This window comes from Anopheles funestus, chromosome 3RL (assembly GCF_943734845.2).
Source record: "Anopheles funestus chromosome 3RL, idAnoFuneDA-416_04, whole genome shotgun sequence".
In the NCBI taxonomy this organism is placed as follows: Eukaryota; Metazoa; Arthropoda; class Insecta; order Diptera; family Culicidae; genus Anopheles; species Anopheles funestus.
In genome coordinates, this window is record NC_064599.1 from 73,679,747 (window position 1) to 73,691,491 (window position 11,745).

At 39.2% G+C, this 11,745-nt stretch overlaps 3 protein-coding genes across 4 annotated transcripts; all 3 read left to right on the forward strand.

Moving 5' to 3' along the window:
* Window positions 1–4,937: 4,937 nt before the first annotated feature.
* Window positions 4,938–6,514, forward strand: LOC125767457 (phenoloxidase-activating factor 2-like). The gene is made up of 4 exons (XM_049434062.1): window positions 4,938–5,107; window positions 5,179–5,346; window positions 5,425–5,700; window positions 5,800–6,514. Exons 1-4 carry the CDS (start codon window positions 5,027–5,029, stop codon window positions 6,388–6,390), a joined length of 1,116 nt encoding a protein of 371 aa, XP_049290019.1. The 5' UTR covers window positions 4,938–5,026; the 3' UTR covers window positions 6,391–6,514.
* A 700-nt stretch (window positions 6,515–7,214) lies between these two features.
* Window positions 7,215–8,980, forward strand: LOC125772211 (phenoloxidase-activating factor 2-like). Of its 2 annotated transcripts, none has more exons than XM_049443672.1 (4): window positions 7,215–7,349; window positions 7,422–7,586; window positions 7,665–7,940; window positions 8,024–8,980. In XM_049443672.1, the coding sequence occupies exons 1-4, from the start codon at window positions 7,269–7,271 to the stop codon at window positions 8,621–8,623; spliced, it is 1,122 nt and encodes a 373-aa protein (XP_049299629.1). In that variant the 5' UTR covers window positions 7,215–7,268; the 3' UTR covers window positions 8,624–8,980. The 2 variants fall into 2 exon arrangements, with proteins under 2 accessions (XP_049299629.1, XP_049299630.1); XM_049443673.1 differs by having other exon boundaries at window positions 7,230–7,337.
* A 338-nt stretch (window positions 8,981–9,318) lies between these two features.
* Window positions 9,319–10,922, forward strand: LOC125772212 (phenoloxidase-activating factor 2-like). Its single transcript, XM_049443674.1, has 4 exons — window positions 9,319–9,515; window positions 9,588–9,749; window positions 9,825–10,130; window positions 10,212–10,922. The coding sequence occupies exons 1-4, from the start codon at window positions 9,438–9,440 to the stop codon at window positions 10,749–10,751; spliced, it is 1,086 nt and encodes a 361-aa protein (XP_049299631.1). The 5' UTR covers window positions 9,319–9,437; the 3' UTR covers window positions 10,752–10,922.
* Window positions 10,923–11,745: the final 823 nt, after the last annotated feature.

Here is an 11,745-nt window from a genome sequence, read left to right on the forward strand (position 1 = left end):
TTTTTTTTTTCAAATCTTATAGTATACTAACATTTTTATTATTTCATATCACTTGCATACATTTTTCTTATCTCTTGTAAGAACACAAAAAGTGAAAAAAATCCCAACAAGGATAAGCCGAAACGAGAATTCTATAGATGATGACGCTAAAATTCACATCCAATGCGATGTTTTTCGGGGTTTCCTCGGAACACCCTTGGCGAACACAACCACAAACCGCCCCCTACCCCCATAAACTTGCGACGGAGCATACAGGGACAGGGCAACATTTTGTTTCGTCGAGCCCCACAAAACCGATAGGGAGGCTCATTAATCAGTGGCAGAAAAATGACAGACTCATGAATAACGGAAGCGGAAACGTGAAAGTGCTGAATAATTTATCAGCCCCATTGGATTTTGGGTCGGTCCCAATAGCTCTACAGTGGGTGGGTTTGGTGAGGGACACGATCTGCCATGCCATGTTTCTACCCAAGCCCAAGCCGGAGAGAGACAGAGGAAAAGGAACAGACCATTCCTGCCAAGAAGGTGCAGTGTGGAATCTGTGTGACAAAATCAAAACCTGCTGACGGCAACGAATTTATGTTTTACTTGATTTTCCGTTTATCCGGTTTTGGGCAACCGTAAAGTTAGTAGTAACACGTGATCCAGATACAGGCAGGCTGCCGGAATAGCTCAATCGAACAGCTGTGGCGGATGAACTCATTTCCTGATGCTCGGTGCGTGCTTAGTCCTTGTAGCAACAAATGTTTAGTAACTGGTTTGTAGGCCAAATAGCCAGGAACACTGATGATGGCATATTTCGTTTCGGAAAAATAAACTTTTTCTTCTTCTCATTTTCAATGCAAAGTTCTATTATTAATCAAATTCCGCATCGATGGACGCGGTCGTGTCAAAAGTGTGATGGATTTTAATTACATTTTTACAAACGTACAAATGCAGGCAACGGTTTGCATGAATAAATTAATACTAGTGGGATTTGTTCAATTTCGTTATTGTTTATTGAAATTGAAAATATTGGCTTTTTGTTTTGTTGTGTTCTGTCGTTTTTTTTTCTTTAACATTGTATAACTCCATGTGAGGTTCGTTGAAAAAGTAGTTCAATGGCTCGGTGATTTAGTACTTTTTTGCTAAATAACTTTTTTGGATGATACGAAAGCTTCACCAGTTTCAGTTGTATTGTGTATTATTGGAAATCAGTATGGTGGGCGATGCTAACTGCTTTTTATTTTCCATCAGGAGTTACCGAGATTAAAATGTTGGATTTCTCCTGGATTTCTATTGTTTCTCGGGCAGGAAAGATGCAGCAAAAGAGCACTGTTTCTTGGCAGATCATTAAGGTATTTGAACTTCAGTGTGATCTTACCTAATGTCAGTACTCCTAGAACAGTTTTCTTGAGCTTTCGTAGTTTCTCTTTTTTGTTGCATGATTTGTTGTAGAATCCAACATATTAATCTCCATTTATCTCCCATTATTTCCATTTTGTAATCCCACTTATTAGTTATCGTATCAGAAGATCTTCTCATCTTGGTTCATCTAAGTTCAGTAGTATTCAAGGGTATATGAGAGGATCAGACTAACACCAAGTACAGTACGTTGGTTCTTTTTGATCGTCTGCTGATCGTCTGACTTCTTATAAAGTTCGGTATAAACCTCGTGTAAGTCCGAACCCGACACACTATGCACTTCAGATTTTGAAAATGAAGACTTCGATCCACGCCACAGAGATGTGTATTAAAAGAATTAAAACATGGAAAATCAATTCTTCAATATTTCATTGCAGCACCATGTAGCGTCTGACGTGTCTGAAGAATGTTTAAACCAACGCTGATCTCCAGTTATTTGATGTCCTCTGCTTGAGACCTAGAAAATCCTACATGAGACTCTTTGCAATGTTGCAAATCGTATCGAATCGTAGTAAAATTTGAATGTTTGATTTATATTAAAACTATTTAAAAACATCAGAAGAATAACGTTGAGGATTTACCCGGAAACATTTCTGGCAATCAGCTCTTCAAAAACAAAAACAATTGTAGTCTGTATAATGGAACGAATTCTCAAGAAAATTTGATCATTTCGTTATATCTTCATATGATATTAATTTTCCCATTTGACGACGCGTGCTGAAAATTTCAAAAACACTCCATTATTTAACGCATTACACTTCATCCGTACCATCGCGTTGTAATGGAACGAACGCACCAAGGTGTGGAAATTGATCATTTATCATCAATTTGCATCTGGGGAGAACGAAAATGATGAGCTGGTCGTGTTTAATCCAGTACCGATAGCGTCTAGGATAATGTTCGCTGTTGCTGTGTTTACCGTTTTGCTGCGTAATGTTGTACAACACGGGTACTCCCAACACGGTGGCAACACAGTTTTCCCGAAACAACAATTAAATTTCCATACGAAACGTCCGTACAGGCGTGTAGGGAAAATGCCGAAAGATCGCTTCAAATGTGCACACTTGTACAAACGCGGTGTGGGTGTGTTAGGACATTTTCGATACGCTTATCGACACCATCGATAAATTGACTACTTTCGACGCGCAACCAGGATGCTGCTTAATTGGAATTTATTCGGGTTTGCTTTTAACGTCCCCCGCTTGTTGCAGGGTGGACCGGGCATCCCGAGTGCGAGGTGATGAGCAGAGTCTGGTATTCTTAATTTAATTACAAGTTTTTAGGCCGCATTCGACCGCATCCGTCGTTTGTCGGTGCTCGTCGGAAGTAGCGCGACACTTCATTGCTTGGGCACACTGTACGGTGAGCACCGTTTGAGCGATGAGATGCCGTACGTACGGGATTGTAGATGAGGAATGATAAATCAATTAACAAAATTGAAAGTTGTTCAGTAGCTTCAGAGGTGTTGTATGAGCGGCAGCACCTCGGTGTTTGGTGAATTAGTGGCAAACAAGCGGCAGGCACAGTGCACCGTCAATATGTTCGCGACCGAAACAAGACGGCACGGGTTTTTTGGGTAATTGTTTAATGAATCATTAAACACCACCGAACGGAATGCAGTTGTGGCCAAGCGTATGGAAGGTTCTCCTTAATTGCTGTGTAATTTCATTTCGTTAATTGTATAATGAAAAATCATAACAAGAGAAGAATATTTGCAAACATAAAACAAAAAATAACGATACATTCCTCAACCAATGCCTCTTTAAGGCCAGTAGCCTCTACGATTATGCTTCCCTCGAAATACGAATATTCACCTTCATCGTCCATCGAGAGGAAGCATAAATAAAACTAAACCAAACGATTGGCACGTGGAAGTTCTTTAGCATTCTCCATTCTTCTTCAAACTCGGTGTGCTAGAGCGTGCTGTGACCGCTTATGTTCAGCATCATTTAGTAGCAGCACGATTTATGTCATTTTAATTCAGTCTAATTCGGGCAATGGCTCGGTACGACAAGATAAATTATACTCGTTAGCATACGTAGAGCGACAATGGAAAATGGCAAATGTGTCGAAGAATAGCGTATGGTAAAAATGTGTCTTTTGCTGTGTTGCAAGAAATTTCTGTTGAGGTATGAACTTTTTACCGAAAGAAACTTGCCCAACCTTTGGGGATATCGTGCTATAAAGTTCTTGATTTATTATAGTGTTTTTATCATCAAATTTAAAAGAATTGACTTCGTTACTAGAAGAAACCTTTTTAGAGGAAATATAGGTAAATATCAGGAGTTTAAGAAATGACACCGCAATTTCCCATGTTACCGAGATTCCAACGTTTAAATCCCGATCGCTCTGATGTCACGTTACGTTCGCCATAACTAACTCATGATTTGGATGAAAATTGTTTATGCCATAATGATTTTTATCATTCTATATGGCTATCGAAACTAACAGTTCATATTTCTTATTACATTGGAGATGACAATAAAGCTAAAAAAAAAAAAATGACGGATCATGAAATATTTTAAATTTTCCAAAAATGTTAATAAAACTTTGCTCAAAGCAATCAGACTATAAAAATGTTCTCCGAATACTTTTTCCTTCATTACATCTTACATATTATTTAAACTTGATGCTCTTGGTGTTCTTTGCAGTCATCTTTACAGTTTCGCAAAAGTTGCCTTATGAAATATAATGTATTTCTTTTGAAGAAACTTGGAAAACTTTGCGTACGATATAAAGAAATCTGGCACACATGTTCGAAAGTATTCGTTCTTCAGGAATGCATTACAAATTATATGTTCAACTATACATCAGCTAGAGAAACCATCTATAGGGTTAGTAACTGTACTGACAAGAAAACACCAACAGAGGAGTATATCCCAGTGATATGTCTCAATATTATCCTGTGGTGCAGCTAAAATGATTACAAGAACGTGGTCGTCTGGACTACATTTTTCGAATCGCACAATTTTCTAAATTTATAGCATACCTGAAAATGTTTAAAAAAAGCTCATTACGTTAGTAGAACATAATAACTAGAATGCAGCCTATGATTGATCCTTCTCGATATGTTGACCGGATCTTTGTTAACAAGACCAAACGCTTTATTGAACCAGAAGCAACATTTTAAGAAAAACTACATTTTATATCATGCATCAGATCTGTACTACAATTCAAGGGACGCAAAATCGTAAACATTAAAAAAGTACTATTTGTACCAAGCTTTTGCTCTTGCAATCACTTCCCCGAATCGTCTCAGTTGTTGTTTGGCAAAACAAATTCTATGTCTATCGCAGATCCGTAGCGAACCTGTCCGTATTTCAATCGCTGCTCTCGATCATTTGATTCCCGGAAGAGATGTTGCTATTATTTGGACATCTTCACCTCTGATCAAGATTCCCAGGATCTTGATTTCTCAGAATATAAATTTTAAACACGATCGGTACTATCAGTTCTATTTTGCATTACTGCATTGCATTCAACGATTAAAATCACAATAGAAGTAATTGATGGTTTGATTAAAAATTATCAAACGCACAACAGGCTTTCGCCCTGAACAAATTTAGGTTTAGTTTCATTAGAGCCTGCATCGTGTCCAGTAGTGTGTTCCAGACACAAAGCGATGTATCTCCTTAGTGTAATCGTCCTGCTGTTCGTAGCCCAGCTTAATGTAGAATCGAAACATGTTGTGAAGACATATGAAGTAAATTGAAATGACTGAAATATCAGGCGATAGTGTGTTTCAGGTAACCTTTAATTATATTTTAAATTTAGTATTGCCGTGGTGGTTACTGTGTGCCGAAACATTTCTGCCCTACTGGAACAACCGATGAGTTACCAATTCTCGGACAAAATGGCCTCCAAATAACGCTACGGGTTAATGAAGAGAATGAATGTGGAGATTTCATGATGATCTGTTGCAAGAAATCCGAAAGACGTCCGGTAAAATATTTAATGCTTCCTCGCTTGGTGCCTCATGGACAACATAATCATGAAAACTTATTATCATTTTTGTACAAGAACGATGAGTGTGGAATATCTAATCCTCAAGGACTAGTGTACAACGTGGAATCAAATCTAACGTACGCGAAGTATGGAGAGTTTCCTTGGACTGTGGCCATTTTCCAAAAATCATCCGAGTCCGATTCTCCTGAACTGACACACGTAGGCGGAGGCACCCTCATACATCCAAGGTTTGTCCTGATGGCGGCTCATACGTTGAAAGATTCCCATCGATATGTAGCTCGGTTTGGAGAGTGGAACATGAAATCAAACTTTGAGTTACATCCAACACAGGTGAGTCTGGTCTTCAAGCGTAAAGATTTATGCATTAGTCAGTTTGACTATAGTCAACGCTATAGTCAATTAACACTCTCTTTCTGTTCCCTATATCAGGATATTGAAATAAAGAAATACATCTTGCACCAGCTGTATAGGGAGTCTACACTCAGCAACGATATAGCTCTTGCCGTTCTGGAAAAGAGAGTAGCCTACTCGGAACACATTCGACCCATTTGTCTGCCAAGAGCACAAGACGTATTTGATAGTCAACGATGCATCGCGACCGGATGGGGGTTCGATATAAGAACTGGGAAGCCACCATCCATTATGAAGCGTATGGAAATGAACGTTATCCCGCGGGCACGTTGTGAGATGATATTTAGCGAGTTGCGTATTAAATATCAGCTGCATACCAGTGTTATGTGTGTTGAAGCAGCGAAGGACCAGAACACGTGTTTCCGGGACGGCGGCTCACCTTTAGCCTGTCAAAGGGACGATGGGTCTTACGTTTTGGCTGCGATAGCTTCCTGGGTGGTGTATTGTGACCAATTAGATTTTCCAGGAGGTCATGTGAATGTTGCGAAATTTGCTTCCTGGATACACGGCACGATTGCAATAAATGAAGGATTGCATGATGATGAAGAAAGCAATAATTCGAAAAATGTAGATGATCAAATGGAAGTGGCGCCACTGCAAATGCAATAGCAGATATTACATTTCTTATCATACTTTTACGGACTAAGGACGTCTAATTTCTGAAAAAATAAAAGTTGTATATTTTTTATGGATTTTTATGGAAATAAACTAATCGCTGAAATAAAGTTGCTGTCATAACAGTTAAATTTATTATTATTTTCGTTTTTGTTTTAATATTGACCGAAAATTAGATGAACTCGTAAAGCCACTGCATCGTTAGCTTGATATTTGCTAAGATAGTAAGCTACAGCTACAGCTACAGCCTGTAGCACCTTCGGTTGAACACCTTCAGAATGTTTTCGGTTGATTGAAGATTTTAGGTTTCTTTATTTACGGTTCGGCATAATTTCTTCAGGAGATGGGGCTTTCATTTGCTCCTGTAGAAGCTCTCAACTTCAACAGCTATGTAATGGTTAGTTGCGTGGTAGAAATGAGCATCTTCTGAGCATTCCATATCATTTCACAGTTTCTTCAATATTTCAACTTTAGTAAGGGACACTTTAAGTAGATTTTAATTTAATAAAGAAGACTCAATCCCTTAAAGACTCGAAGCTTCAGATACTTTTGTGATCATATTCCAAACGAAGCCATATTCACGAGTCGAACTTGTCTATATTTTAATCACTGCTCTCGATCATTGAATTCTTGGAAGAGATGTTGCGATTATTTGAGCGTCTTCAGCTTATGCACTGATCATGATTTCCAAGATCTTGATTTCTCAGAATAAAACGTTTTAAACATTATCGCTGCTATCAGTTCTGTTACGCAATTATAAAATACGCAATAAAGCACTCAACCATACTTTCGTACTTGTAATAAAACTCATTCTCCTTGAACAAATTTAGATTTAGTTTCATTAGAGCCCGCATCGTGTTCAGTAACAAACGATGTATCTCCCAAGTCTGATAGTTGTTCTGTTCGTAGCCCAGCTTAATGCGGAATCAAACAATGCTGAGGTGCTATATGAAGTAAAGTGATATCAGTGGTATAAGTGAGGACAGTGTGTTTAATGTAAAATTTTAATTATATTTTATATTTAGCCATGTGATGGGGGTTTTTGTGTGCCGAAACATTACTGCCCTACGGGACGGATCAATGACATACCAATCCATGGACAAAATGGCCTTATAACGATACGGGTTGATGAAGAGAACGAATGTGGAGATTTCATGATGATATGCTGCAAGAAATATAACAGAAGTTTGGTAAAATATTTAATGGTTCCCCGATAGATGCCTCGTAGATAAAATAATCATGGGATTTTATTATCATTTTACTACAAGAACGATGAATGTGGACTATCCAATCCTCAAGGACTAGTGTACAACGTGGAATCAAATCTAACGTACGCGAAGTATGGAGAGTTTCCTTGGACTGTGGCCATTTTCCAAAAATCATCCGAGTCTAACTCTCCTGAACTGACACACGTAGGCGGAGGCACCCTCATACATCCAAGGTTTGTCCTGATGGCGGCTCATACGTTGAAAGATTCTCATCGATATGTAGCACGGGTTGGAGAGTGGAACATGAATTCGGATGCGGAGGTGTATCCAACGCAGGTGAGTCAGGTCTATCCGTATAAGAAGACTATCATTACAGTATTTGTCATTAAACTGTTTTTTTTTCCTCTTCACCATTTCAGGATATTGAAATAGAAAAAGGGATTATACACCCGTCATACCGACAAACACGGACTCGTATGGCATGTGTAAACAACATTGAGAACGATATAGCGCTTGCAGTACTGAAAGAGGATGTCAACTACATGGAACATATTCGACCCATCTGTCTGCCAAAAGCTGAAGACGTGTTCATTAGTCAGCCGTGCATCGCGACCGGATGGGGATTGGACGTACGAACTGGGCAACCACCAACCATCTTGAAACGCATGGAACTGAACATTATGTCCCGTGCACGTTGTCAGATGCCTTATAGGGAGTTGGGCCTTCCATTCCGACTGCATCGTAGTGTTATGTGTACGGACGAGGCAGAAGATCAAAACATTTGTGTAAAGGATGGAGGTTCACCTTTAGCTTGTCAAAGAGATGATGGGTCTTACGTGCTAGCGGGTATAACTTCATGGCGATTGGATGCTCAATCGGATACACCAGGATTTTTTGTGAATGTAACCAAATTTGTTTGCTGGATCCACGACACGATCGGGGAATATGAGGAGTTGCGCGCTGAACAAGAAGATAATGAAAATAAGAGTCCAGAAATGGAGATCATGCCAGTATATTAGGAATATGGCTATTGAAGAAGTTATAGGAAAGAGTTCCTTTCTTATCGCTGCATTACGAATAACAGCAAAACCCGGCAATAAATTTCTACTGATATCTTCTTTTTAAAACAATTTAAAGTATAAAAATAATATCTACTAGTAATAGCGCCACTCGACAGCGCACAGGACATGCATAAAAAAATAAACATGCCTGGCTTGAATGCGTAGCGGACATAATTAAAGTTACAGCACATACAGAGGATCATCCACAGCTAGCAGGAACCACAATCTGAGTATAGGTAGACATGGCCATTAATAAATCCAAAAGTCAACTCGCAGTTATTTAGTAAAATAAATAAAGTAAGCAAAGCATAATAATTGGGCAATTGAATTGAATTTGTCTAGTTTTTTGTACATAAATGTTAAACATTTATGTGACAAATTTTTAATCAAAGCTACAAAAAACTTTTTTCGTCGTTTGGTTTGGTTCGTATGAATTGTTACTGTTTTGAATTATTATTGCTTCTTTCTATTCCTTTTTACCCTGCTTCACGTTTCAAGTTCGCATGAATGTACATGCACAATGTAGAAATTGAACTATTTAAAGCGCAGTGGAAGTATTCGATTTTGCATTATCTGTCGTGCACTTAACCGAGATGTGATAGATGTGTTGATGAATGAATGTAAATAAACATTAATAATTGCACGAGCGTCTTCCACATTGTGCGTTATCATTTTAAAACAAACCCAAAGTGATGTTTGATTGGCGATTCTGAGTAACGTTAGTTGTGGTTGAACCAGCATCGTGCAAAGTACTGTGTTGTTGGAATTAGTGATGTATCTCCCAGGTGTAATCGGTTTACTGTGTCTAGTTCTACACCATGCAAAAGCGAACGTGATAATGTCACCAGAGGTATAATAATTTTAGTTAAATTTAGGAAGTGACTTTTAAGATTAATTTATTTCCTCAAACTATTTAACTCAGCCGTGCAATGGTGGCTACTGTGTGCCGAAACATCTATGCCCTACCGGTAGTGTTGAAGGTGGAACAATCTCTGGACAAAATGACCTTATCACACTGCAGGTTGATGAAGAGAGCGAGTGTGGAGATTTCATGAAGATTTGCTGCGATGGATCGTCCGTGACGGTAAAAGAATTAATTTATTTTCGATTGATACATTTTTGAGACGCAACAAATCATGACAGTACGCTATCATTTTAGACCGCAGCAAATGACGCAGCCCCAAAGGCCGATGATACGTGTGGAATTTCCAATCCCGCAGGATTGGTGTACAACTTGGAATCGAATCTTACGTATGCGAAATACGCAGAGTTTCCTTGGACTGTGGCCATTTTCCGAATATCTTTCTCGTCGAAGGATATCGTGCTGACACACGTAGGCGGAGGCACTCTCATACATCCAAAGTTTGTTGTGACGGCAGCTCATATTTTGAAGAAACCTCATCGATATTCGGCTCGGTTTGGTGAGTGGAACATTAAGTCAGATGCGGAGATATACGCAGCACAGGTAAGTTACAGAACAGAGCGTAAGGGAGTAAGTGTTAGTATTCTTATATCGTATGTAATTCTACTTTCTTTGCGCTTAAAGGAAATTGGAATTGAGGAGAACATCCTGCACCCATCGTTCCGAGATTTATGCACACCCGAAAACAATATAGCTCTTGCCGTACTGAAACGAAGCGTTTTATACACGGCCCATATTCGACCTCTATGTCTACCAACTCCGCAAGACGTATTTGAAGGTCAGCGGTGCATTGCGACTGGCTGGGGAAAGGACGTACGAACTCAACTGCCAGCACCTATTATGAAGCGCATTGAGCTGGACGTTGTACCGCGGGCAAGTTGTCAGACGTCGTATCAGATAGCGGACTCAGACAGTTCTTTCCGACTGCATCGTAGTGAATTGTGTGCAGGTGCGGCGGATCTACAGGACACATGTGACAAGGATGGTGGTACACCGATGGCTTGCCCAAAGGAAGATGGATCTTACGTGTTGGCGGGCATAACTTCCTGGGGGTTGGATTGTGGGAAACCTGATGCACCGGGAGTTTATGTGGATGTGGCGAAGTTTGCTTGCTGGATCAACGACACGATCGAGGGCTATGAAGAGTTACATGCGGAAGAATGAAGAAATTAGACATGTGGATGTATAGTTCATTTCCCATGATGGTTATTCTGTTTTGAGTGAAATAACCACAGCTGAGGGCCAATCTCGGGATCTCTCGGGAGATCTTATTGAACAGTTCTTCATATACTTTAGCAAACCAAACAGAATCGAAATAAAATTTTGTTGAAACAACCATGCTTTGAAAATCTTCTTAATGATAACCCTATATTAGAGACAAATATGTATAAAGAAAAAGCTTTAATATACCTAATTTTGAATGATTCACCATTTGTAGATCTCTGGAATCCCACAATTGTGGGACGTTTGAAAAAAGAAACCAATCCAAAGAATCGCTCGATCGCTAGTTTTATAACCTTTATTCATCCAAGTGCTAAGTGCGAAAGTCTTTCGAAGTTTTATTTATTACCAATATTTAAATAGAAAAATAATCGTTATACCGGCAAAGATTGTATTTTTTATTGTATAATTAGCAAAACTGGTAGCAATGAAAATGCATTGCAAAAATTGGAATGTTTTCACTTTGTCAATCACTTTTAATTCTTCAATATTAATGCGTGTAGGAAGTAGTTCACTTGCAAGAAAATACTGATTATAATAAAACCTCATACTCAGGTGTGATGTGCCAGTCTGTCAGGCCAAAATCATCAAGCAAGAAACAATTTACGAGTGTTCTATTTATCTACCCATTAATGGTTGGGTGTGAAAAATGCGTCCACTTTGTGCGCACAGCGTGTTCCGGTGTTGCCCATGTATAGCGAAATTGAAATTTTATGAGCCTGCTGAAAAGTCACCATCTTACAAAGGCTTCCGCTATCGCTCAAACCTTATCACTTCCATCATTGACATTCCAAGCCGCTGTTCCTACACCTGTCTTATTGGTATTCCACAAAGGAAGCATAAAAGGGGAGCTGCTCATGAAGGATGCCCTTCAAATGAATGGTTTTTTTCTGCGCAGGCGGATAGAGTGAGGAAAGTGAAGTTGGAGCATGGGGCT

What these genes read in the sequence shown, in the direction of transcription:
- LOC125772212 (XM_049443674.1), top strand. Translation starts at nt 9,438, where the DNA reads ATGTATCTCCCAGGTGTAATCGGTTTACTGTGTCTAGTTCTACACCAT. An exon ending in ACGTGATAATGTCACCAGAG is followed by an intron (nt 9,516 to 9,587) that starts GTATAATAATTT and finishes TATTTAACTCAG; the next exon opens with CCGTGCAATGGTGGCTACTG. An exon ending in GCGATGGATCGTCCGTGACG is followed by an intron (nt 9,750 to 9,824) that starts GTAAAAGAATTA and finishes CTATCATTTTAG; the next exon opens with ACCGCAGCAAATGACGCAGC.
- LOC125767457 (XM_049434062.1), top strand. Translation starts at nt 5,027, where the DNA reads ATGTATCTCCTTAGTGTAATCGTCCTGCTGTTCGTAGCCCAGCTTAAT. An exon ending in ATGTTGTGAAGACATATGAA is followed by an intron (nt 5,108 to 5,178) that starts GTAAATTGAAAT and finishes TTTTAAATTTAG; the next exon opens with TATTGCCGTGGTGGTTACTG. An exon ending in TTGAGTTACATCCAACACAG is followed by an intron (nt 5,701 to 5,799) that starts GTGAGTCTGGTC and finishes TCCCTATATCAG; the next exon opens with GATATTGAAATAAAGAAATA.
- LOC125772211 (XM_049443672.1), top strand. Translation starts at nt 7,269, where the DNA reads ATGTATCTCCCAAGTCTGATAGTTGTTCTGTTCGTAGCCCAGCTTAAT. An exon ending in ATGCTGAGGTGCTATATGAA is followed by an intron (nt 7,350 to 7,421) that starts GTAAAGTGATAT and finishes TTTTATATTTAG; the next exon opens with CCATGTGATGGGGGTTTTTG. An exon ending in CGGAGGTGTATCCAACGCAG is followed by an intron (nt 7,941 to 8,023) that starts GTGAGTCAGGTC and finishes TCACCATTTCAG; the next exon opens with GATATTGAAATAGAAAAAGG.